This window comes from Lissotriton vulgaris, chromosome 3_1 (genome assembly GCF_964263255.1).
Source record: "Lissotriton vulgaris chromosome 3_1, aLisVul1.2, whole genome shotgun sequence".
NCBI classification, from domain to species: Eukaryota; Metazoa; Chordata; class Amphibia; order Caudata; family Salamandridae; genus Lissotriton; species Lissotriton vulgaris.
This window is the reverse complement of record NC_141689.1, coordinates 1,358,535,763-1,358,563,048: the sequence shown is the minus strand read 5'-3', so window position 1 is coordinate 1,358,563,048 and position 27,286 is coordinate 1,358,535,763. Positions and strand designations below refer to the sequence as shown.

At 44.0% G+C, this 27,286-nt stretch overlaps 1 protein-coding gene across 1 annotated transcript in view; it reads right to left on the bottom strand.

Moving 5' to 3' along the window:
* CHRNA6 (cholinergic receptor nicotinic alpha 6 subunit) overlaps window positions 1-27,286 on the bottom strand; it is a 368,323-nt gene that overhangs the window by 164,346 nt on the left and 176,691 nt on the right. Inside the window, exon 3 of the mRNA XM_086963194.1 lies at window positions 17,891-17,935. Coding sequence (XP_086819320.1) covers window positions 17,891-17,935 — 45 coding nt within the window. The remainder of the gene's footprint in view (window positions 1-17,890; window positions 17,936-27,286) is intronic.

Genomic DNA, 27,286 nt, shown 5'->3' with positions numbered 1-27,286 from the left:
GGCACTTGCATAGGTTGAACTACTTTTTGCTTGTTTGAGTCGTTTTGTTATGGATTCCTGCTGCCAAAGAGGTGAGGGACAAAAAGTGCAGATGGCCAAGGTTGGAATTTTGGCACGCTGCTCCACTTTCATTGCCGCTTCCTCCACCCTTATTTGTGAGACAGTGTGGAATAATTTGTTAGATTCAGAGGATTTTTCTGGTGTTTGTAGGGAGACCACTAGTTATTATTATTATTATTATTATTGCATTTATTGAGCGCACAGCTACCCGGAGGTTTCCCGGCGCTTGCCTTGGGAACCCGTCCTGGCTTTTCCCTGTGAGATAGCCCCTACAGGGCATCCCCAAGGTGAAAGCCAGGCATCCCGCCGCAGGGGGCCGTTGTGGAGATTAAGCAAGCTTAATGCCCAGAGTTGCAGAGTGAGAACCCATGATCAGAGCAGGCACCGAAGCGAGAATTATCGAGTCCGTGGACATTTGAGCTCAAGACCCTGCCGCGTCGGGAATTGAACCCTGGTCCCGGGTCTGACCTCAGCTTCCGGGTCTGCCTGCTCTACACCGTGAGCCACACTTCTCCAGTTGGTCCGTTGGAGTTTACGCACTGGCTTGTACCATAACAGGTACAGTAGTTGGCTGAAGAGGGAGAAGAGGATCTTGTTGACCATAGCTTTTACCACTGGAGAAGAATATAGATGATGCTGCGTCTTTTAAAAAGTGAAATTCTGAAGAAATTTTCAGTTGAAAGAGATGTGGTGGGCCCCCCCAGGTGGTCTCCCGTCTTTGGGGAGTCCAGATGGCTGCTGTGCTGGGCCATAGGGACCCACTCCATCATCGGAGGGCACTACCAGGTCTATGAAGCTTGGCATAGAGTTCCCATTGCGTTTAGATCTGCATGCTGGTGCTGAGGGCTGGACCCTTGTCCTTTCCGACCTCATGGTGGGGAATGTTTCCAAGTCCACTCTCTGAACATTAGGGAACAACCCCAATGGAGGAGGCAGGTCCTCTTCCAGTCACCCTCTTCGAGCCGCCCTGGCCCTGCACCCAGCGCTGCTCCTGGTCTTGCTGTAGCTGAATGGCAAGATCAGGTGCTCCAATTCAGGGGCGCAAGCGTCCGCACGGATCCGACACTGCCAGTCTCACAGCTGAGTAGGGCTGGTCAGGACTTAGTGGGGGGAGCGAGGAGCACGAGGGGCAGCGGACAGAGAGCAGGGCACGATGGGGAGCCGCAAACCGCACCCAACCGAGTTGGGCCGCTTCCGCGGTTGTACTCTCTGCACACATGCAGACACGCTCATACTCGCCCCTAATTACCCCCTGCAACTATTTTCAGATGTCTTCAGGCGCCCTGGTACACCTGGCGTCGCCTCCCGCTAGTGCTGGAGCTAGTGCAGGTGCAGGTGCTGGAGCAGCATCCCACTGCTGACCTTCGGGGGGGGGGGGGGTGCTAGAAGCTGCTATGAAGCGGTCAGGCTTCCGGTGCCGATGACAGAATTCCCTGCAGTTCTGTTGTGGTTCCTTAAGGTTCTGCCCTTGTTGTTGTGCCCGTCCAAGGCCTGCTTTGATTTAGCTGCTGCTGACCCCTCGCTGCTGGTAGGCCGTCGGCAGGATCGCAACGGGTTGCAGCAGGTAGGGGTAGCAAGTAGCAGGAAGATAGAAGGAAGTGAGCAGCGTGTGGCAACTTTCCTGCCTTCCGCTTCTCAGTACAGGTTCAATCTGGGCTCTCCGGAGCTCCAGAGCTGGAAGTGCGCTTGGCTGTCTATCCCACCTGGATAGGGCCCGGCTGGGCTTGGGTGGCATTTTGTTGGCCCTCCCGAAGGCAAAGCAAGCAGGAGTCAACAACGGACTCGGGCGGATGCCGGGAGCAGCAAGCAGCTCGGTCTCCTCCTGGCACACCTGCTACCACCAGCAATCAGCAGTCAGGGCCAAAGCGTGGAGCGGATTCTGTGTCTGTGGACTGAGTGGAACCTGGCCAGTTTCCTTGTTTGCATCTTCCTATAGGCACATTCAGGGTATCAGAGGTGGAAGCCAGCACTGTGGACAGCAGGGCAAAAACTGAACCCCCTACTGGGATTGGACACCCTTTCAAGATTTGGACCCCTCAATCCCGACTGGCCCCGAGGAGGAAGATGGCTCCACAGACAGCATTGCTAAAATGACACGTATAATAATCATTGGAGCCCTCTGTTGACACTGGAACTCTTCGCATCATAACACTAGTGACCAGGCAATTTTCGCATCCACAGTAGTGCATGCCGTAACAAAAGGAATATTGGATGAGGCATCTGGGCCTAACAGCTTGCCACAAGCATATTAAAAAACAAGACATCCCGTTCTGAGCTGAGCAGCTCGCCACACTCTTTGACCACTGCTTGAGGACTGCACAGACTCATGGTGAGGTGCTATAATACGCCTGATTTACAAAGAAGGAGGAGGGTAGTGCCAAAATCTCCCCCTACTTCACCTATGGCTGGGAAAAGCAGGGGCGGTACCTCTATGAGGGCATTGGGGCATTGCATGAAAGCAATAAAGCAAACTTTTTTCTGGCCTCAGCACTGAGCTTTTTAGCCGCAGGCCAGTTTCTTTCGGAATACTCAGTGAGGGAGATCTGTGTGGCGGGGCTTCAACATACCACGCACAGTAACCAACAAGCTCAAAGGCAGACATTCACTCGCTCAAGTGCGCATGGCAGGCTGGTTGTAGAAGGCAGCCGCCCCAACCTGACATGCACACTTGAGGCATTTCTCACCTACTCAGTTAGCTGAAGTCCCCAGTCTCCAATGAGCGCTAACTTCACCTGTTCAAGCGAATCCTGGCTCTGCTCTCAGCAAGAAAGCAGGATCGGGATTGGCTTCGGAGGTGCGTTAGTAAGCATCTCGGAGTCTCTGGTGCACAACACGGGAGTGAGGGGGGTTCCTTTCAGGCTCACATAGTTTGCAACCAATCACTGTATGGCTGTATTATGAAGCCATGTAGTGATAGGTCCTTACTCTTGTTGTAGTGCTGGTGTGTAGCCGTACGCCATTATCCTGGCAGTCCGAATGTAGACACTACGAAGGAAGCAAGCAAAATGGTGCCATAGGGCTCTGGAAAACAAGTTTTACCTCGCTAATAAATCACTCCCGACTGACTCTGTCTTCGACGCCCCACCATGCCACAGTTTAGGCCCGACTCCTGGCCTCACCACAAGGCGGTATTTGGAGTCAGACTTATAAATCGATTTGAAGCCGGTGGCGGTGGCAAAAGTGTAGAACAAATAAATAGGAGGTAAAAATAATTTGAAAATAAAATGTTCGGTCGCTGATTTTGAGTTGTTTCTTCTTTGTTTTCTCATAGTAAGATGAATTGTAAGTATTAATTGATAATGTTTACCGCATGGATATTATTTGTTGCAACCATGTACACCACTTTCATGCTTTTCAGATGCTTTGCAGGGGTGGGGTCAATCATGTGCTGTTAAGCCTTTTCCAAGACCTTGTTGGGTGTGTTTGTAAGGTGTAGGCCTAGACTGGTGCATGCTTTTTCTGCTCTTTGCCTGATGGGGCTGATGAACAAACATTCCCCTTTCGAAGGTTTGCTGTGTGATTTTGTCCCTGGGACACCCCTTTTGAGCCAGAGTGCAGACATGATTGTGGAAGCAAGCGAAATGGTGTGCAGATGGAGTCTCAGAGTCAAGGCATGCATGTCATCTGCACAGCCCTGCTACCTACCCGAGTGTATGTCGAGGCTGCGCAGGGTTTTCGTTTGAGCTGCATTTCGAACCTGTAGGCAAGCCCTTATTGCATCACTCATATACCTGCCCAAACAGAAGTGTGGTAAAATTTCAGACAACATTTGAAGCAAGAGTAGCCATTGTGGGGGTGATAACGAGGTATTTTTCCATAGCTGACTACATGACCTTACTAACACTCTGAGTTGAAAATAGTGCTTACAGATGAGTCGATGGCCCACAAATGGATAAAAGCCATTACAGTTACCAAAGGATGACATGGCCGAGCAGTTTCATTTTAGCAAACTTTGCACAACCACAATTTCGGATTGTCTCTGCTCTAACAGTGCCGCTACTTGGGTGTCCCGGGCAGTGCTGCCACTGATCGACATTGAGCTGGTCGAGATTCAGTGCATAGGATCTTAGTGCCAATATCGGCGACACTCCTCATTCCCTCCCACAGCAATAACGTGGAGAAATAATCAGACAAGACACATTCTTAGTGGAGAAAATTGCTGCAGGTTTATTTGCATAACAAATATGCCAACATGGTGGGTTATCTTACGGGCGCTCCCAGGGCAGACAGCCCCTTGCCGCCTGCCCGCCAGATGAGCCAAATTACACCGTGGCCAATCCAATTGGTGTTTGTCAGATTTGGGGGAGGGCCGACCCCTCCCACCGGTGGACCGTCAGTCCACTCCCTTGCTCACGCCCCAGAGGGAGCGGAGCCTTCCAGGCAACTCCCGGTTGCTCAGGTCCACAACCGCCCGTAGGTCTAACGGGGCACTGTCGCTCTTCCAGGGTCCAATGCGAGGACCTCCCTGGGGATATTTGGCTTTAACACCCTTACTGTGCTCCTGCCGAGGGTACCCTTCTGTACCTTACAGCCGCTGAATTGCCCTATAACTCAGCCTGCATCACAAAATAATAAGTTAGATAAACACCCCCCCCGCCTGTATGCCCGGTAAGCGGTGGGGAGGAAAACTGCGTCAAGGCAGCATAAAAGAGGGCGAACAGTGGGCGGTAGAGGTATATGTACCTCTCCCCCGCCCCCTCCTGCCCAGAAGTGATTCAGGCATGGGGGACCATCGAGGGTCCCAAACACTGTGAGGCTGACTCGTTTGCCATCCTGTGGCACTAAGGAGGGGCCGCCCTCTTAGAAGGACCCCCTCCGTGGGCCCGGGGCAGCCCTGCATATGATGACTACACCACATGAGGATACTAATGCACAGGCTCGTCACAAAATCACCCACTTTATGAATGTTCTTTAAGTGAATCACAACAGTGTACTCGAGAGGTATTTTTTCCTCCATCCTCCTTTTGACCATTACCTCTTTCATCACCACTGACTGTCTCCTTCTTGCACGTCCCATTGGCCATGTTCAAGCCCGGGTCCCTGGCTTCACAGCATGGCACCACTTGCAGTCAGGCTCGAAGATACTTGGAAGCCGGCAACAGCAGCAGTGTAAAAAAATATATTAATAAACGAGACCCTTCAGGAATTAGCACCCTGTGCCCAGCCACTGCCAACTCACTGCTCCGACACTCAGAGATATTGGTTTTGATTAAGGTTCAACAATGGGGGTAAAAGGAGGGGAGGAGACTGCATTTAGTAAAGGAATGGAAACACATACAGCTTAACTGAGACCTGTTGATGAGAGGCAGAAATGAAATTCCATTATTCAAAAACATTCCAGAATGCTCTAGCACTCGTCTCTCCTTCACTGCCCAAGTCACACCTCTAAATCTTTATTTTTCAACAACCTCCTCCAGGAATGCCAAAGCCACCTCACCCTCCCCATGGGACCCTCTTCCTGAGCCTAAAATTTCCCATGCCACCTTCCACATTCCTGAATTGGCTTGAAAGAATGAGTCAAAGTCAACTGCAGAAGGGTTTGTTTGCAGTGACGTGTAACTCTATCCTGTTGCACGATATACTAGACACCCCCAAAAATGAAGACAGAAAAGTAGCCACTAATTATCTTTCATTGGTTGGTTGATTGTATTGTTTTACATAGCTGCCAATGTTTCAGATTGCGATGTGTGACGTTTTAATAATTTAGGGTAATTATGAGTGACATTTTAACGACTATGAGTGACACTTTCTCGCGAGCAAAATCAAGCTATGAAAATGAGGGAAACATAAATATCAGAAATGGCACCCATTTGAGAAACTCAATACTATATGTTAACTGCTGCAAAGCGAAAGAAATAATTGTTAAACAACTTTCATTTATACTCATGTCTATGTAAATATACTTAGAATCGTATAAATATCAGGAAGCTCATTTGCAACATATTAAATCAAGGCTCAGCACACTAGGTCAGGAGCTGTTTTGCCCCAGCCTTTGCTTGCTTATACTGGACCCAATGGTTCCTCCCTCATAATTAAGGCATCATTCCAGAGCCTCTCTCCCACGTGGGACTCACCCAAACAAAATACAAATTGCCAGCCTTTGTGGTAAGGCCACCGTCCTTCCCACAAAGTCAGGAGAACATTAGGACTCGGGGCCACTCACTGATGTCACTTGAGTGACCAGGCCCAACAGGGAACCGATGTTAGAGAGGCCCCAACATCATGAAACACACTTCACCGGTGCCATTCTTGCCACCAATTTCACCTTTTGAGTAACTAACACCGGCAGGTGCTGCAGCTGCCTGATTGGGCGCTGCCATTGACATGGTGTTAACACGCATAGGCTTATAACTTTAACCTACCTGGGCAGGCCAAGCTGCAGGCACTGGCAGTCTTAGGCCGCGAACCACTGTGTGCCGCAGCAATTCGGGTTTGCCGCTCAGTCGGCCTCCAGGCGGTGTCGTCCAGGCTGTACAATGAGCCATACATACTTTGCAATCCACAGGGAGCCATGAGTATCGCCAAGTCCGGATATTACATTGTGTAATTAGCGGGTAGTGGGGTGACGGTGACTGACTCCTCTCCGTCTCCCTCGGCTGCTGCAATGATAAATTGAACTCGGCAGGGGGCGGGGGCTGACAGCACACAGGTCGTGGCCTGGCCCTCTGTCAACTGTAGCAAGCAGCGCAAGGCTGGATGCACCCTGATTGAATGTGGCCCAGTCTGCATAGCCAGCCCCTTACAACAAACGTAACTCCCCGCTGGCAGCAGGATGTGATGTGACATCCCCCAGCGGCGCCAGCACACAATATGAGAATGATTTGCTACATTGTAGCAGTGAGAGTGAGCCTCAAAGCGAGCTCCAAACCTGTACCACATGCCACAGAGGCGCGATGAACTCTTCCACACATTTAGGCAGCCCTTCACAGTGACAGATGCTGAGAAGGTGACATATGCATGACAATTCATTTCAGTGCGGTAATGCGGAGTACCACAATGAAATGCGTTAGTCTAACGCCTGATGTGTGGTACTTGGCAGGACTGTTTTTAGTCCACTTGTTGCACACTCTACCAAAGATTAGGCTTCAGATTGCTGTTGCTCTGCCCATACACAATTGAATATTTATTAAGAACAAAGATATTGCAAGTTTCCCACGTCGTTTTTTCATAGATTTACAACAGAACTCTGGATGTTGTATCCGTACTATGTCCTGAAATTTCAACCAGGCATTTGCCCCATCTTCTGCAGTCTTCTGTTTTTACTCTATAGGTCAGTTGTATTAGCACACCCTGAATAATTATTTTACATAATACCAATTTGAATTGCCAGAATTACTTATTTTGTCCAAAATCCAATTTTAAAAAGAAGTAGCTCTTCGGGTTTCAGGGTTATTATAGCTAGTCTTTTTATTGATGTCACAACTACCTTCCACTGTTGCCTTATTAACATTCTTGCTCTCTCAAATTTGCTTGAAAATGCACTATATATCCACTCTTCTTTCAAAATTTTCCCTGACGCCACATCTGGCTCGCACACTAAGCTCGCTCGCCACATGCCACTCATCCCAAACTTTTACGCCTCCCCACTTTCATATGTCGCCAGCCTCCACTGTATGTTAGGTAGAGACAATAGCCTGCTGAAGAAACTTGTTGTCAAGACCTATAAGCAAGTTCTTTGACTACCGAAATTCTCATCTCCTGGTCAAGTCAGACATGAATTTGGCCTCCCTGATCAACGGGGATGCAGGTGCTGGTGCCTACCTGCCACTAGTTACATTGAGCCACGGTCGGTAGCCTGGAGGCACTGCTATGGTCTGAAATCAGCCTGAGCCTGCCTGGTCAAGCTCATAGTCAGTAACTATAAGACTGCCTGCAGCTCCTGAATGCCAGAGAATTCTTGGCTAGTAATCCAATCAAGTAACACTTCAAAATGAGTATAAGAATGTGCATTCGCCACTTGTCATTTCAACAGACAAGCGACCAACTTGCCAAAATGATTCATGCCTGGCCAGTTGTCAGCAGGTATCAGCCAGCAATGTTACCAACACATCTAACATGTTTAGTCAGCAGGAGGTCCGTAGATAAGGTCCTTGGAAATCAAATCTGTCCTCCAAACGTTGTGAACTCAAGGGTGCTAGCGTCACGGATTACCTTACTGCTATTCAAGGCCGTTTTATTTTTTGCAACCACCTTTTTAAAGACCTGTGCTCCACAACACATTGCTAATGTTGAGCAAGCTTGCCAGATGGGACATATCCAAGGCATAGTAACTGTACCTAAATCTTGTGTTGTATCTCAACGAGCTACATTTAGCAGATGTTTTCAGATAGTTAATTTATGGGTTGCTCCCGATTTGCCACACTACCATTTGCAAAAATGGCTCCCTTAATGCACCTGCACTTTTCTTAATTTTTGTGCTGCTTTGATTGACGAACAACCTGCTGCTTACTTATGTAGTTGATCAATGTGGTAATATGGGCTGCCGTTTCAAAGCACCTGCACTTTACCCTATTGGGCGGCTTCATGTGTGAGATTACTACCAGACATCCCTGTGTAACTACCCATTGTGATAATTTAAGCATGCTTTCTTTTTATAGCTACATACATTTCTTTAATATGTTAGAACTCGATCTTTGCTTAATACACATGAATTTGACTCTGTACTGTTTCGAATGAGGAATAACCAGAAGACACCCCTATATAGCCAATTAATATGACCATTACAGTATGCTTCTTTTAATAACTGACAGTGTGTTTTTATATGTATAAATTCGACATTTGCATAACTCGTATGAATTTGCTCCTTTTATACCAATTGCATATGCTGTTTTACATTGTAAAAGTTTAAAAAAACATAAACTATAATTTATTATTAATATTAATATTGTTCATATAAAGCACCAGCTCTACCCTCTACTTGCTCCTAAAATATCCCTTTCTGTTACGACCAAACCTATACTCTGCCCTACATCATTTCATCATCCACCAACACCATACTCCTCTTTTTACCAAAAATACACAGAAACAATTCTCACACTCCTTTCCACCATACATATGACCTCTCCCAGCTATAAGATATAACACAAACACTCATAACATACACTCTTTTCCAAAACACATCACCACTCACTTTACCATTCAATTTCTACTCAACAATACTTCTCACACAGACTATTGCATAATACTTTCATCACAAGCTAGAACCATACACCCCACCTCCTGACTACACAAATAATACCCATCCTAAACCATCTCTACTGCCAACCTTTCTCTTTCCCCACACCTATCACAAATACACAACAGAATAATTTTCATTCAAACGCCTCTCATCCATTGCACAATTTAGAGCCTTACAACATGACCCACATGCTACACCACCACCCCTAACTCATACACCTTCCATCCTAAACAAATGCGAACAAAATAACCAACAGGGCATTCTTCAAAACTTCACATCTCCATGTCTATTATACAACAAGGTTACTCTACAAAACAGCACAGCTCATCAACGCACTCTCAAACACCATCTCCACCACCTACACACGCAGACCCATCAAAATTCCTTCTAAGCCTGCTGGATGAGGAATAAGATATAGAAAAGCAACATGATTGCTATCCTCATAAAGCTAATACCAGCACTATTGACACACCTGCTACAAGTTCAAAAAATACTGCTAACTCTTCTAAAAAAACAAAGTCACACCTTCACCAAAACACAATCTCTAAACTGCCTACTAATAAATACTTGATCACTCTCTTAAAACAAGCATCACATCTAAGACCTACTCACTGACATATAACCTAACTTACTCTTAACTGAATCATGGTTGGGAGACTACATGTCTCCAGTGTTGCATGAAGCCGTTCCTCTAGGCTATCAAATTATCACATAAAATTGTACAGGCAAAAGAGGAGGTGGACTAGTGGTTATATTCAAGCAAACAATACATCTCACTAAAGCTAATGAAGTTTCCATACCAGATTGTGAGGCCCTCTTCACCAGATGCAACCCCAGACCAACTTCCTCCCCCTTTATAGACCTCCACCTAGCAATGCAACATTCCCATACACATTTCTAGATGCAATTTCAAACCTGATAACACTACACTCCAACCTGTGCATTCTGGATGACCCAACATTTGGTTTGACAACGGCTGTTATATATATATTTATTGTTTGATTTGTTAAATCCTTACAATACACATGTAAAAAGACAAAACGTAGAAAAACATTAAAATACTTTTTTTCACTAGGGTGTACCCATCATTCTCTATTGAAATAATGCAATAAAGTTGTTGATATAGAATTTTTCTAATGCAAGGTAACCATTGCTTATGTAAAATCAAGTGGCAACATAGTATCGTTAAAAACAATTAATAATAATAAAAAAGGAAAATAGAGGTTACTTCTAAAAACTACAGATAAAGCACCAAGTTGTAAAAAAGTGTCCCAAAGTTAATGTACAGTTCAGAGTGACAACAGTCAATTATCAGTAGTCGATGACAGGTCATTAAGTTTGCATTCCGTATTGTGGCAGGGGCGGAGTACACAGATTTTGCTAGGATGCTGCTTCGTAGATATACCGTTATTTTAATCACCTGTGCTCATTCCTTGGTTTTAGTACTGGGCCTGGAGTTTGCTGGTTAAGCTTGCGATATGCAAGGTGGATAAAGATTGTGAAGCTTATGTTTAAAGCAGTGTTCTCTGGGTTCAATGCCGCAATGATTGCCTGCCTACAGGACCAGACTCCCAATCTATTCCACTCTGGCCTCAGTTTTAGTCTGCGCAAAGCCAGAAATGCTGGACAGAGGCATACAACGTGCTCCAAAGACTACAACAATTCCCCGCAACCCCTGCACAGAAGCTCGTCTGATGGGCGACGCCAAAGTGGTAACTGTTTCAGGAAGTGCCATTCCCCCAATCTAAGTGCCACAAACCGCAGTTTTAAGTGCTCTGGGTATGTGCAGGGGAGGTATGGTGGAAGAGAGGCCATATGATACGTTAATTACTACCCATGCATGCTTGCATTTGGTCAGGAGTACTTTGTAGATATTATAGGACCACATACAGATGTGCTTCCTAATACTTGTTTTGAAGACTTTATTGCTAGGGTTAAGGTTCCAGAGGTCTCTTGTTGATAATTGCTGTACGCATTTGTGAAAGAACCGACTGTATGACCCACTAAGATTACGAGAACTGATATCTGACCATAACAGTGACTTGAGGGAACCAGCTCCGGCCTGCCTTAGCTTGTTGCACAGATTTAAATAAGCACCTGCGCTTAGCATTTCATTATTTGCAAGGCCTAATTCTAGTCGGATCTGTGCAGCGGATGTGGATTTTGGCAGCTGAAAGACCCTTTTAAAAATCTTAGTCACATGTTGGTTTAATGTTGTGCTGAGTTTGCCTAGGTAAATTTCGAAACCATATGACAACGTGGGGCCTATTTTGGCTCTCATGATGTCCAACATTGGGGTTAAACTCGGGATTGTCAATTGTTTTGAGAGTTTTGAGAAATTCACTTGAAGAGCAATAGCTTTCATCGAGATGTTGCTGCGATGTTTGGCAAAGGTGCCCCTAGAGTCAAAGTTAATCCCCAGGTATTTATAAGATTTTCTTACCGCGAGTCCAGAGTTGTTATATGACCAGCCCTGCCTCCATAGTGCCTCCATAGTGCTTTCTGCCAAATATGACCACTTGAGTTTTCTTTAGGTTTATCTCTAGGTTGTTTGTAGCGGTGTAACTATGTAATGTGTTTAACAGTTGTTGCAGCCCTACTCGAGTGAGACTGAAGAGGGTGAGGTCATTAGCATACAGAAGGTTGCTTAGCTGAACATCACCAATCTTAGAGGGATGGCTGTTTATCGCATGTAGATCCGCTGAGAGATCAGCGATGAACAGATTAAAAAGCAGCAGAGCTAGCACACATCCTTGTATGACTCCCCTTGTCGTCTTGATTTTTCGAGACAGATGTGAGCTGGTGCCAAGCTTGACTTATATCCAGGTGTTGGTATGTAGTTGGACTACTGCCTCCAAGATTTTGACCGGGATTCCCCACTTTGTTAGCTTGGCTCAAAGTGCTGCCCTTGGGACCCGATCAAAGGCAGCTTTAAAGTCAACAAAACAACAGTAAACCACCTTGAATGAGACTAGTGCTTTATCAAGGAAAATTGATAGGGACAGTAAATTAGACATGGTGCCAGAGTTTGAAATAAAACTGGTTAGATTTTTTGAGACCAGTCCTTTCAGGTCAGCCCAAGATCTCAGTTCTTCATGTAAAATACTCGCAAAATACTTGGCCTCGTTGTCCATTAAGGCTATCAACCTGTAACTATTTGGGGAGAAATGGGAGCCAGACTTATAGATTGGGTGGATTATTGCACCTCGCCAGGAGTCAGGTATAGTTGAACTCCTTAGGGAAAAATTGAAGAAGGTTGCTACTTGTTTTGACCAGAGAGGGATATTCGATTTACACAGGACCTGTGGCAGGCTGTTTGGACCTGGCGCTCCATCTGGTCTTGCTTTTGTATGTTAGCTAGCCTTATTTGGGTGATAAAGATTTTCTTACGTTGATGTTGCCTCGAATCTTGTGAACATCCTGGCACTCCATAGGGGCGTCTTTAATCAGTTTGGAATTATTAATTTATGTAGGATCTGCTCCTCCATTGGCCCTAAAATGGCCAGTCAAAAATGTTTCCCGTTCTGCCTCTGCAATGTTTGCACTCCCCTGGCTGGTAGTTCTGTTAACTTGCCTATTCACTAGCATTCAGAATATTCTTAAGTTCCAGTTTTTTCTTCCCAGAGAAGCTTACACCGGAATTGTTTGAGGTGGAGTTGTTTATCCTTTTGATATGCCTGTCTGTAGTTTTTTTGTGCAATTTTGTACTCGTTCAGTAGGTCGATAGAGTCAGGGTGCTTCTTGGCTGCCAGTAGGGCGGTGTTTCAGACCTTCTTTAGCACCCTGATTTGATTTAAAATAGGGGCTGGCTGCTACGAAAATCGGTATGGGAATGCAAAAGGGATGAGAAAAGGCTTAACAAATGAGAACAGAAGTTTGACCAATCAGCGATGGGAGAGGGTGTCAATGGAAAACCGCCTGCTGTGAATAAGCAGCATTCCTTCATGATGTTTATGCTGATGTCATTATTCCATTTTATATGTTTTAAGTTTTCGGTGTGAACTCCCTTGTAAGTAATTGGAGCAAGATCGTGATGGACTGAGTTTAGAGTGACCGTGACGACTTGTGGGCAGTGGCCGCTCTGAGATCGCGCTATGATGCTATAATTTTCTAAGTGTGAGAACAGGGCTGAATTACAGATGGTATAGACTAGGTAAGAGTACTTTTGACCATTTTTGCATGTCCAATTCGATGTCCTGTGTGAATCTACCATTCATTACGATGAAACCTGCGCTGTAAAGTTGCAACACGCAGTGCTCCCCTGAACCACAATATAGTTGAAATGAGGGTTTAATCTGATCCTTCAATGCCGGCGGATGAAATGGCAGAAGACCTCCAAAATCTGACGGGTTTCCCTGAAAAAGGTTGGGGTTAAAGTCCCCGGTAAGCAAACAGTCTGCGTGAGGGAAGTCCCTGGCCAGGTCACACAGAATTTTGAGCAATCGGTTTCAGTGAACCCTTTTTGTTTGTGCGCTTGGGTTGATGTAAACATTGAGAAGCAGCACTCCAAGCAGCCAGTCCTCATCGAAGTTTAGTTACTCAGTTGGGCCTTTTAAAGTGCAGGAAATGTAAATGGTCAGACCCCCCCCCCCCACTTGGGGCGCCCATAGTTACAGTTCCTTAGAGCTGGTTTCCAGTATTCAATGTATCCTACTATGGGGTAGTTGTGAGTAGTCCATGTTTCCTGGAGGGCAAGTAGGTCATGTCTGAGGATGAAATTTCGGGTCTCTAATGAGGCCATTATATGATGAAGACCACAAATGTTCCAGGAGAACAGAGATAAGCAAGTCTGCGACTGGGGTTAGCAAGATTTACAGGTTAAAGCTGGGGATCGCTCGGTTAAGCAGGCTCCAATTGTTTTGAGTGTTGCCCGGATGGTCAAGCTGAGCTTTAATGGGACAGAGTTGCTGGCAAAGCCAATATGCCCCATCCAAAAATCCTCATCACTGGCCTTCACACTGAACCTACATCATGTCATCCACAAACACCCACACATCGCTGGGCACATCCTAGATGTAATTGTTACAAAGTCCAGAACTAGTTATCTTTCAAACGATTACTCCAGTCACATGGTCATATCACCATTTGCTAGTTTTCCAACATAAAATACCACAAAGCAACATACCTAAAGTCACCTTACATGCATCCACCTATCAATCGTGGAACAAACTCTATTTTGAATACTTAGAAACATAACTACCGTCCAAGACAGATCTAGACACAATAAATTCAATTCAAAAACTATATGAGTGGCTTCAGGAAGATGTTAATATGCTAAGGCTGGCCTGAACAACAAAACAGGACAAAAAAAAAAGGCACCTTCGAGAAATACAGAACTAAAAGTGAGAAAACAGCAAATTAGAAAGCTGCAATGCATCTAGCTCAAAACAAAGAGCAATCAAGACAAACATTGCCTACTGAAATTTAACAGATTATACGAGTCACCTTTTAAAAAAGCTACAAAAGGTACTATTCAGACAGAATTCAAATGCTAAATGTGCAAATAAAGAATTTTTCAAACTTCCCACAGAATTTCGTGAACCTAAATGCATAGACAGAACTCATCCCATTACTCAAGAGTTCACAGACAAGCTGGCAAATCATTACACTACCAAAGCAAACACGTTGGACTCTTATTAAAAACAAAGCAAAACCACCGGAGTGAATTTAAGGATCTGGTCAAAGCAAGCAGGCCTGCCGGAAGCCCTTCTGACCTTTGTCCACCACAAATATTCAAGAACATTCTTCTAACTACCTCTGCTGCCACACCAGTAAGAAGAATCATCAATAATTCCATAACTCCAAGAATTTTTCCAGAAGACCTAAAAAAGGCATACATATGTCCATTATTTAAGAAAACTAACCTGGACCCGCTTGACCCCGACAGCCACAGACCGATTACAAATAGACCTTTCCTGGGCAAAATGATTGAAAGAGCAGCATTCGCCCAGATGTCAAAGTTTATTCAAGATAACTCAATACTTTCTGACTTCCAAACAGGATTCTGTCCAGGAAGAAGCACAGAATCTTCCCTCATCGCCATCTAGGATGAGATTAAGAAAACAGTAGACTGCAATGGAGTTGCTTCACTACTTCTTTTGGACCTCTCAGCTGCCTTCACACAATTGACCATGACATTCTAATTCAAAGACTCTACGAAGCGGGCTTAGAGGGTACTGCCCTTGACTGGATCACATCCTACCTTCAAAACAGAACAATTGTCATCCATTCTCCACATTTCTCATCCAAACCATTCTACACAAAAGCAGGTATTCCTCAAGACTCTATCATCTCACCCTTGCATTTCAACATCTACATGAAGTCATTACTGGCAATGATCAATGAATTTCCACTCAAATGCTATAACTATGCAGAGGACACACAACACACAAATACTCCTTAAACTGGAAAGCCCCGAAGACATTGGAAACTCAAAAAGCTTCAGTTGCCTCAGAGCTGTTGATCAGTGGATGACATGGAGCCATCTCAAATTGAATGCTTCCAAAATGGAAATACTCACATGTAGCAAATGGAAAAATGATGACTGAGATTGTGCCTTGCCTGCCGATCTGGGACCACCTCCTAAAATATCTAAGGAAGTAAGAAACCTTGGAATTACCATAGACTCCAAGTTATCAATGAATGCCCAAGTGAAGAAATTAGCAAGACCAAGCTTCACCACTAGGAAAACTCTGCGATGCATCTTCCCCACCTGAGATTTCCACACAAGGCCCAGGTCACTATCTCTCTTGTACTGTCTACACTTGATTACGCCAATGCCTTCTATCACGGATCATCTTTATCAACAATTAAAAGACTGCAACAGATTCAGAACTCTGCTGCCAGACTACTCCTACATGTAAAGCCACATGCCCACATCTTCTCTGCCTTGAGGGCCCTACATTGGTTACTGGTTGCCCGAAATTCCACATTCAAGCTGCTTTTATCACCCACAAAGCAATACATGGAACAGGACCGCTTTTCATCAGGAACAAAATCACTAAATGCTTTCAACAAAAGAATCTCACTACAGATTGGCTACTCTCCTCAAAATCCAATCATACAAGAAAAACTCCTTAGGTGGCACATCTTTCTCTAAGCAGCCAAACTATGGAATTCATTACCCCAGACATAAGATCCACAGATAACTATCTTAGCTTCAGAAGACCACTCAAGAGTTGGCTCTTTTCACCATACTCAAACACAAATGTACAGCATATCCCGATGTATATAAACATTTAATTGGATTATATGTATGTATCTAGATATGTATATTTCTTGATATAAATATGTATATATTGCCTAACGGCTAGGGCAGTCGACCTTGAATCTGGGGAACTTTGTTTGAGTCTCGGCAATGGCGCTGAACATCCTGTGATTCTGCGCAAATTACTTAATCTCCCTGTGCCTAACAAAAATGTATGTGTCCTCATGTAACACAACTGGTGCTATGTAAAGTGCTCTGATACCCGATGCCTTCAAGTCAAGTTTGCGCTGTATAAAACTCCGTAAAATAAAAAAAATATATGTTCTTATGTATCTATATATTTATTACTTTACTCCTACTGTAAAAAAAAATATTTGACTCTTCAATACACTACCCTATATTTTATTCTATGCCTCTCTCAATATATATTTACTTCAACTCTCTGACTCATTCCAAATCTCATTCTACTACCTTGATCTCCAAAATAACCCTTTCTAGACTCTTTCCTCCTATATCCCTCCTTGGATCATCCCAAAACTAATTTTACTACTATGAACTCCCTAATTCATTCCTAGAGATTTTTCCCTCCTCCATCTTTCCTTATACTCATCCCAAAACTCATCTTAATACTATGATCTCCCAATAAACACTTTGTAGACTCTTCCCTCTTTCATCCCCCATTATCCTTTTCAGTCCAACTAACAGACTCACATGCAAACCGCTCAAATTAACTCAAATTTTAAAATACAAATCCACCACTATTCCTTTTTAGGTTCGGGAGTAGTATACCACTCGCTGAAAATGCTTGAACGCCTTGTCAGGGGTAGTGGTAGTAAGCGCCATATAAATACAATTACAATACAATACAAAACAATAACCAGGTGTCATGAACACACAAAGGTTTGCTGAGTCATTAACACAGAGAAGACACACAAATGGTGTAATGAATAAGCTCCATACCTCATCTACCAATAAGATGCACCCATAGGGTTTCCTAAAACTCTTACCAAAACGTAACAAACAGTGGCAAAGCCAATAGGTCTGGTATTGGCTGCCAGCTTCTTGCTTTTGTCAAAGATTGTTTTGTTTTTCATGTTTTTTGCAAAGCTTTATTGTTGGAGAAACTGCTCGGCCTTCGCCAAACTAAAAAGAATGACTGTTCGCACTCAGTGGAGCTACTTCCTTGAAGATGTGATCCATGTGAAAGGACAGAATGCTTTGACTCACAATGAAGTTAGCAAATTGCAGGAGTGGGCTGAAGCTTTGCCCTATGGTGTATGCTGTATTGGGCGGAAGCAAAATGTGAATGACACAATAACAGACCAATGGATGCAGACGGTTGGCTGAAAGTCCTGTTATTAAGTATGTTATACATATAACTTTATAACTATTTCTGCCAATTGATTATTCAGATTATTATCACAATAAAAAGGTATGCTACTTACATGACGTAACCAGAGGTTGGTTTCCAAAATCTGATTAACTTCATCCTTGAAATAAAACATAGGTTTTTGTTTTATTTTTATACGCACAAAAAGAGCATTCATAATTTGCTTCTGTGACATCACGGTACATCATGAAAGTGCTTTATATTCGAGTGCTATTTCCTTTTGGTATACACATGCATTTATCGAAAGGCTTTATAACGTTTTTGAACTTAAATTCTATATTTTCTTTAAATTGTTTTAAACAGTTGTGTGTGTCTGCAGTTTCAATGATTTCCTTACTCATCATTTCTCGCAATAACCCACCAGAATATATAAATGAATAAAAATAATTACATTCGCAGGCACACTTTTGTTACGTCTTATTTTTACATTTATTTTGTTTTTGTGAGATGTAGCAGAACAGTTTGTATACATTGCAAATAAATCAAACAATTCAGCCCATAAATGTATTCGACCAATGAATTTAACAACATAACTCAAATCATAGTTCATAAAAAGAAAAAAGCTTTCTTATCTATTACATATCAAATTAGTTTTCCTAATTCTATCCATTTTATATGTGCTCCCCATTTTTTTTTTTGCATACATGATTTCATGAGTATGTACTCTGTATCTGATTTCCAATTCACCAGAACTAATAAACTTGCCACTAATATGGAAATAAATTCTAGTTGGTGCTACATTGTCAATTCTAAAGTGGAAAGTATAATGCCAAACAGTGCACCATACGCATCCAGAGAAACATTGAGTTTCAATCTTTGGCTAACTTCAGCAAATATATTGTGCCAGAATGTTGTTAGACAAGTGCATGTAAACATCATATGAAGCAAATTCCCATTAGCCTAATTACACCTGAAACATCCAGATTCTGCCCCTGGATACGTTTTATTGATTTTGGCTGGGGTATATTATAGCATCCACTTGCTGAAAAAAGCCATTCTCCTTAGTTTGCCAGTTCGTCCCGCATTGTAACTTAATCAATTGTAAAACTGCCACTGAGAGCTTTCGAGTTTACACCCTGTTGAGAATTCTATTAACTCTAGAAGATCTGAAAGCAGTGCCTTGCTTATTTTTGGATGTAGTTGTCAGTACCAATTCCCTGTGCCCTGTATTTCGGAAATAGTTTATGCTTTGCTGAGATTTTCTGCAAATGTTCCATCCCCTATTCCGAATCCGACACAAAAAAAGCTTAATTTGAACAAAGCTAAAAAGGAAAGAAACATTAAGATTGGAATTCAGATTTGTCACCTATGTCATTGAGAAAATTCACCATTGTGATAAAAATCTTGCACCCTCCGAAACACCAAACGAGACTACTGATAACAATTCTGATTGGACAGATATAAACTCAGTGGAATTCAGTCTACTAGTTTACAGTGGGGATGAAACCGATAAATTATATTTTTCTCCCAGATCCCATTGAAGCGATCCATTGATAATTCGAGGGGTCTTGTATCTAGACATTTTAGGTAGCCTCAGAATTTTTAAGAAGGGGTAAACCCTATTTCAGGTACCTTTAACATATGTGTGAAATAGAAATTCTCTTTGCACAAGCTAGCGGAAGAGGACATCGTCAGCCAACCTAAAAACACAAAGGGCCTGATTCACAAAAGTAATCTCAGACAAAATCCTAACTTTACGACTGTTGGTATTCACAGAAGGCATTTAGAAGTATTAACATTAGGATTTTGTCTCAGTTAAACTTAAATGTTGGTCTTCAGTTAAACTTAAGACAAACTTAAGTTTAACTAACAAAAAATCCTACTCGTAAAGTTAAGATTTTGTCTCAGTTAAACTTAAGTTTGTCTTAAGTTTAACTTAAGACCAAAATAATTAAACAACAGGGGGTGGTGATGGACAGAGTTTCTGAATTAAGCAGAATACTCTCACCCAGTCAAGAGATCAGGGCTTAATCCAACACCGTTTTTTAGCTCACTGCACCATCTCAGCTTAGAACCTGGCTATATGCAAATTAGTCTGTCCCTGGCCCAGTGTATCATGGGAACAGGGCAAACCAAACTACCAAGCCAATTCTTTCAACAGGGGGTGGTGATGGACAGAGTTTCTGAATTAAGCAGAATACTCTCACCCAGTCAAGAGATCAGGGCTTAATCCAACACCGTTTTTTAGCTCATAATTATTTTGTCCACCATAAGCGTGGAAGGGTATACTCAGACGTGAGTCCCTAGCTCATTGCACCATCAGGATTCAAGCAAGCCGAGCCGAAGACGGCTGAAATGCCAGAAACCGGTCCCCGGAAGCTTGTTTCATTCCCAGTGAAAGAATTGGCTTGGTAGTTTGGTTTGCCCTGTTCCCATGATGCACTGGGCAAGGGACAGACTAATTTGCATATAGCCAGGTTCTGAGCTGGGATGGTGCAGTGAGCTAAAAAACGGTGTTGGATTAAGCCCTGATCTCTTGACTGGGTGAGAGTATTCTGCTTAATTCAGAAACTCTGTCCATCACCACCCCCTGTTGTTTAATTATTTTGTCCACCATAAGCGTAGAAGGGTATACTCAGACGTGAGTCCCTTGCTCATTGCACCATCAGGATTCAAGCAAGCCGGGCCGAAGACGGCTGAAATGCCAGAAACCGGTCCCCGGAAGCTTGTTTCCTTCCCAGTGAAAGAATTGGCTTGGTAGTTTGGTTTGCCCTGTTCCCATGATGCACTGGGCCAGGGACAGACTAATTTGCATATAGCCAGGTTCTGAGCTGGGATGGTGCAGTGAGCTAAAAAACGGTGTTGGATTAAGCCCTGATCTCTTGACTGGGTGAGAGTATTCTGCTTAATTCAGAAACTCTGTCCATCACCACCCCCTGTTGTTTAATTAACTTAAGACCAAAACTTAAGATTGATTGTACAAAATCCTTACTTTAGTACTCGTAAATGCCTTCTGTGAATAACAAAAGTCGTAAGGTTAGGATTTTGTCTCAGATTACTTTTGTGAATTGGACCCACAGCTTCTAATTTCAGTATATACTGATTAAAAAAAAGGCTCAGGAAATTTTATCAGAATGTTTGCAAACAAAAATAGTAATAAAGGAAAAACTTTCGTTTTCACTAAAGTGACCCAACCCATGATTGATATGGGAAGAGTTTGCCAATGGTTTCATAGAGTACGGATCTTATTCAATGTTGCCTTAAAATTTTGCGCAAATAGCTCCTCTAGCTTCGAGGTCACGTATATTCCTAAGCATCTTATTGGTGAGGTTGAGGAATAATGGGCATGCATTAATGATGGCAATACTTCTGAAGAGCAGTTAAAGAGTATAGCTTTTGATTTCCCATGGTTTATCTTATAGCCCATTATCTCTGTATATTTACTTATTTTGGAGAAGGCATGTGCTATATTAGCCTTACCTGCTGCTAAAGAGAGAGCCATATTGTCAGCAAATAGTTTCAATTTAACTGCCCCTAATATGGGGGATTGGATGTTGTCAGCTTGTTGTATAGCAAGGCCAAACGCTCAATGAATGAGGTAAATAAAATGGGAGAGAGAAGACAGCCTTGGCGCGTCCCTCGGTTTATAGTAGTTATCCCTGCCAGCTTCCCATTTACGATCATAGCTGCCTTAGCATTAATGTACACCTTTTTTAATACCTGTAGAAGCCTTGGCGGGAAGGCGAATTTTAATAAAACTGAGATAAGGACATTCTGCTCGACTTGATCGAACGCCTTCCCAGCATCTAATATTATAATAGCTGCCTTAGTTCTGTGTACAGTAAAGTAATCTATTGTCTGAGAAAGACACTGTGTGTTAGTTGCCATATTCCTGCCTGGGAGAAAACTATTTTGATCATTATGAATGACCGGAGGGACTACTACTGCAAGATGATTAGCTACAATTTTCATGAACAGCTTATAGTCACAATTAAGGAAGCTGATTGGGCAATAAGAGTTTACATCCTTTTCTGACTTGCCCTTCTTCAAAAAGCTAGCAATTACGGATTCTGTAGCCAGAAATTACACCCCCCACCAAAACTCTGTTGAACAGTGGCCCTTTTTGAAAAGGTCATCGCTAAAACCTTTTGCCTTTCTCCTAGCCTTTTCTCTGACATGGTGTTGGTGGTTTTAGGCCTCTGGGCACTTAAGCACTGCTGTCCAGTGTAAAGTGAGGGAGCTCTCTGTGTTACATTTGATATGATTGGTCTACAGCTGGTTGGTGTATTTAATTTACCTGCCAGTCCCTTGTAAAGTGGTATCTCATATATCCAGGGCTGGTAAATTAAATGCTACTGGTGGGCTTGCAGCACTGATTGCTCCACCTACCAAAGTAGCCTTTCAAACCTATCTCAGACCACTGCCATGGCAGGGCCTGTGCGCGCAGTGTCACTGCTGCTGTGACGTGGCATCTAAAGTGTGTGCCATGTCTGTGACCCCCCTTTTCCTGCATGTCAGTCACCCCTAAGTTAGGCCCTAGCTAGCCCTATGGGCAGGGTGCATTGTAGGTAAAAGATAGGACTTGTAGCTTAAGTGTGTGACATGTCCTGGTAGTGACAAACAGCCATTTCGGTTTCTCACTACTGTGGGGCTGCCCTCCCATAGGAATGCATTGTGGATACCCTGATAAGTGTTTTAGTGGTAATTCCTGATATGAGAGGAGCAGCGTGGTCAAGTTTAGTATATTTGGAACTGTCATAGTAAATGCTGCGCAATGATGTGCTCAGATTTATTATAACTATTTTAGAAATGCCACTTTTAGAAGTTGGCATTTCTTTGTGCTATTTTTCTGCCTGCCTGATGTGAATTGCATGTCTGGCTTGTGAGTGACAGGGGCTAGGAGGTGTGTGTGGCTCCAGGAGGGACAGGGTGAGTCAGCACTAGGCTGAATGGGACATCTGTATTGGGAGTAGTGGGAGGAGTAATCCCCTGACCATGAATGGGTCTGTGCCTACCCTGTACAATGCTGGTTCCGTCCCCTATGGTGTGACTGATTACCGGGCACCAACCTGACAAAGGGGAAGAGGAGCTAGGTAAACAAAGTGCTCCAATGCCCCCTGAACCAGTTGCATCTTGTTCCCCCAAGCCCTGTGCTGCAGAAAAAAGAGAATCAGGGTATAAGTATAGGGGTTGTGACCCCATGTTTTGTGTGCTTCTTCCTGAACCTGCTGGGGCTTGCTGCTGCTGGGGCCCAGGAAGAATCGCCATGAGGGCTTGCCTCCCTGGGCCCAGGATTGCCTCCTAAATCTCTAAGGCCATGTGAGAGATGTCTTTTAATTTTCCCAGAAGAGGAAAGCCTTGGCTTCGCAGCACGGAGCTGCAGCCCCTTTTAGAGGGAATCCGGCGTCAGGGACTCTCCCCGTGATGCCTCGGGAGGGGGGGGGGGGGGGGGGGTGCCCAACCCGCATTCTTTTCATACCGAGCGGGAACCCACCCCGCTTTATGAATATTGACAAGGCGGGTGCCCACCCCGCATTCACCTTTTGCTTCACAGGTGCCCACCCCACATTGATGATTTTATTTTGGAGAGCGGGTGCCCACCCCGCTCTCAAGCTATTTTGAATAAGGGTGCCCACCCCGATTTTATGGTGCCTTTTGCAGGTGTCTACCCCGCTTTGATTATTTTCAGGCGGGTGCCCACCCCGCGTCCTGCTGCCAAGAATCATCCCCGCGGCCCGATCAAAACCGGAAGACATGCACTTCCGCCTGATGGTGGTAGGGGCCGCGAGACGCAATCAGGAGCCCGCCTGAAAGGAGGAGAAGTGCTGTGGTAGGTTAGCGGGGCTCCTGTGGCAAAGGGAGAGCCCTGCGTGTTGCTGCACAGACATTTAGCAAATCTAAACTCCTTAAAACGCAAATCTAAACTCATTAAAACACAAAATGCAGAAAAATGTAAGTGGAATGTTCATTGCAGGGGCAGAGTAGTATGGATACTGTGTCAAAATGCCCCAGTGGGAAGTTAAGGATGCAGCAAATAGACGGAAGGCAAAATCTGGTCAGAAGGGATTTTTCCCACAGATTTGTAACCCAGTACCAATACGATTCCGTTTCCTCGGTAGTTCTGGTGTTCAGGTTGTCTCTTATAATCAGTTTGTCTAATTCCTCCCCTTCTCTTATCACAGTTATAAGTTCCTTGAAGTTTTTTAACACAGGGGTTCACTTATTTAGTGATGGATAACTGCTGGGGGATCATACACCAAATATAATGATTCAGCTAATTTGGAGTCCAGGTCAAGTTTGTCCATGAACTCAATACACTTTTCTATGAGGATTATAAAGTCATTAGGTGTAGTAGACATTACTACCTCATTGTTGGCATATAAAAAAGTCGGAAGGTAAATTGTATTAAGCAGCAGCATATTTTGACCACGAGTAGTTAAAAAGGTTTGAGGTTATTAATATACAATCGAAAGAAAATAGGTGCCATAACGCACCCCTGTCTGACCCCTCTGTTCACAGGGAACAGCCAAGTACATTCCCCCTCCCTCTCTGAATCTTACTGAAGCTGAAGTGCCAATGTGTAAAGCATGATAGACCCCAACAAGTGAGGAGTCCATGCCCATTTTTTTTTTTCACAAATTTTTTTTATTGAGAGATAAACAGAGCGCATTCCAGTCAAGAGCATATATCAAGCATGGTTCAAATGATAACGAAAGCATATCATAAAGGGAACATAAGGGGGATAAAGTAAATATAAACAATAAGGAAATTAGGCATTGCATCGGTACACATTGCAGGTGTCACAACAACAAGAGGTGCGAGAAAATCGTGCATTCTAGTAAGATCAGTATCTTGGAAAAAGGCGCAAGACGTTCTGTGAAAAGGTATGTGTCAGCAATTAGGCTGATAGGTATTGAAAGGGCTCTATCGAGAGAAGTACATGTGGCTATCAGACAATCATGGCGGTTTGAACAGGTCGAAGTGAGTGTCGAGCGAGGACCATAGTGTCCTATGTGGGGGACGCCATGGTGTAGAGGCCAGCGCTATATTGTCGCCTCCTCTAAGATTTGAGATCCAGTTGAGCCAATGGGGGAAAGAGGCTTTGCCTGTGTCCTTCCAATTATTCAATATGATTTTAACCGCCGCCGTCAGAAGCAGATCAAGTAGGGCTTTATCATTTTCATTGAGGGTGACGGCTTTGGTAAATCCCAAGACTAAGGTTGCAAATTCTCTCGGGAGAGAAATATGTAGCACTTTGGTAATGAACGCGAAAATTCGATCCCAGTATGCTGTGACACAAGGGCATTTCAATATTAGGTGTTCAAGGGTCCATGCCCATTTTTAAGAGCAGCTCCCATAGTTTAGTCCTATTCACCTGAAAGTACAGAAAAAATGCTATTCACCCACCTTCTATATTCTTCTATGTGGAGATCTCTGCACTGACTGCAGAGCCTCCAGCCCCCTGACTATACGTTTTAGTATAAATGTTTCTGAGACAGAGGGGAGTAGCTGGATGAAGGGAGAAGTAAGGAGGGGTTTAGGGAGTGACCTTCATCCGCCCACCAAAGAGTAAACCAATTTGTATTCACAAACTGCACTTCTAAAGGTACCACAGCCAAAAAGGACCCAAAACAGTCATAAATGTACTCCAACACAGAGCTAGAATAAGCCCAGCACCCCTCCTAACCAACCACTGATACAGCAACACCCAACAACAGAGAATAATGTAGGTAGGGGCTTAAAATAAACCCATAAGAAATTATGTTTTGGGGGAAGCTATCCTGTTGGGGCATTCCACAAGTTCTCTTAAAAACTTTAACACTCCTCCATACAGATACTTGGATGCAGGTGAAACTGGGAGCAGGGACCCACCTCTCTCTCTCCCGAGTAACAACAACCAAAGGCCTGAAGCAGGGCTATGTGCTGGCGCCCACTTTATTCATTCTAATTATGGCAGATCTACCTCAGACAATCAACACTTGCAACTCCCACATGCTGAGGCTGATGAGCACAACATTGTCCAACATCCTGTACGCAATGACATAATTCTGCTTAGCCATACAGCAGTTGGCATGCAACACCTTCTCAACAAAATGCAGGACTATGCCAGAGAAAACAACTTGACAATCAATCTCAAGAGAACAAGGACAATGTCCATTAACAACAAGAGGAAATGAGCGAGGTCCTGGCACCTGTACGGCACACAATTAGAACCAGTGGTGGATTACAAGTACCTAGGCGTCTACATAGAAAAAGAAGGATCCTTCGTATGACAACAAGAAGAGATCAAAAGGAAAGGGCCGGTTCTACCATTGACTTTGAAAAATCTGACATAAAAACAAACTGGTCCAACACTAAGCCCCCTCCTGAAGGTAGCACAGGCTAAAATTCCCCCCACAATAACCTATGGCAGGGAAAGAATGCGAGGCAGAGACGTAAAGCTATTGGATAGAATTCTAGTCAAAGTATACAGTGTTATGTTAAGCCTCTCAAACTACACCTTCCGGTGCAAGTAAGGCTGGAGTTTGGCCTACGAAGCAATCTTTGCCCAGGCATGGAGCATACATCATCTGTTGAAATAAGATCAGATCATTGGCCCCAGACACTCTAAACCAGCTCTTAAGGCAAGACCTCCAACCGAGGGGAAAATCGACTGAAAGAAGCCATCTACAGGAAGCTCTGGCAACCAATGGGCTCTCTGCCATCTGGAATACACAGATCCATCATTCAGCCTTCACAAAGCTGGTATGGAAATCCCTACAACAAGACTACATGGTGGAGAACAAAGCCCCCTTTTCGTTCAGATCTCATGCCTGGATGACTTTGAATATCTATAAAATCTTAGTCCTTGAAATATTTTAACTTGGGATACCCAAAACTACGGAAAATAAAATTCTTAAAGTTTCACTTTGGCATGCTCCCATGCACTCAGAACCTTCCTCCGTGGCTGCAGGTGTCACCTCCAACTTCTTGCAGCTTGTTCAAAAACAGCCAGGGAGATATCATCTCTGATACTATGCACCTGTTAGGAGATGTGGCAGGATAGGAGACAGCTGCTAAAAATCCCCTTCAATCAGAGGGGATGCAGGTCTGGCATGCTTCGACCCAGGAGCAATACAACTAAATCGTAGACTTGTAAATTTTCCTGCATTAGCAGAGCAGAAATGTTACACAGTTAGACCACGAGATTAAGCTTCACCAGAAATTGATAGCAGGCCCACCAGAATCCACTCTATGCAAGGCTAATCTTTAAGAATCACCAGTAGCTTCTTACACTGGTGAACCAAGTACAGTCCATTAAACTAAAGAACAGAGGCCATTCTAGCTAAGGTTGAGCTGGGAAACCATCACCGTGGTCAGTAACTCTGAACCTCTGTGAAGCACTTTCCTGCACCAATTGCATTGGTTGCCTCGGCACCTAACTCTGTACTGACTGCATTGCTTGCACCGGAAACAAACTGCACTAGCACCAAAGTGTTTTTTAACTGTTAGTAACCCACTTTACTTAAAG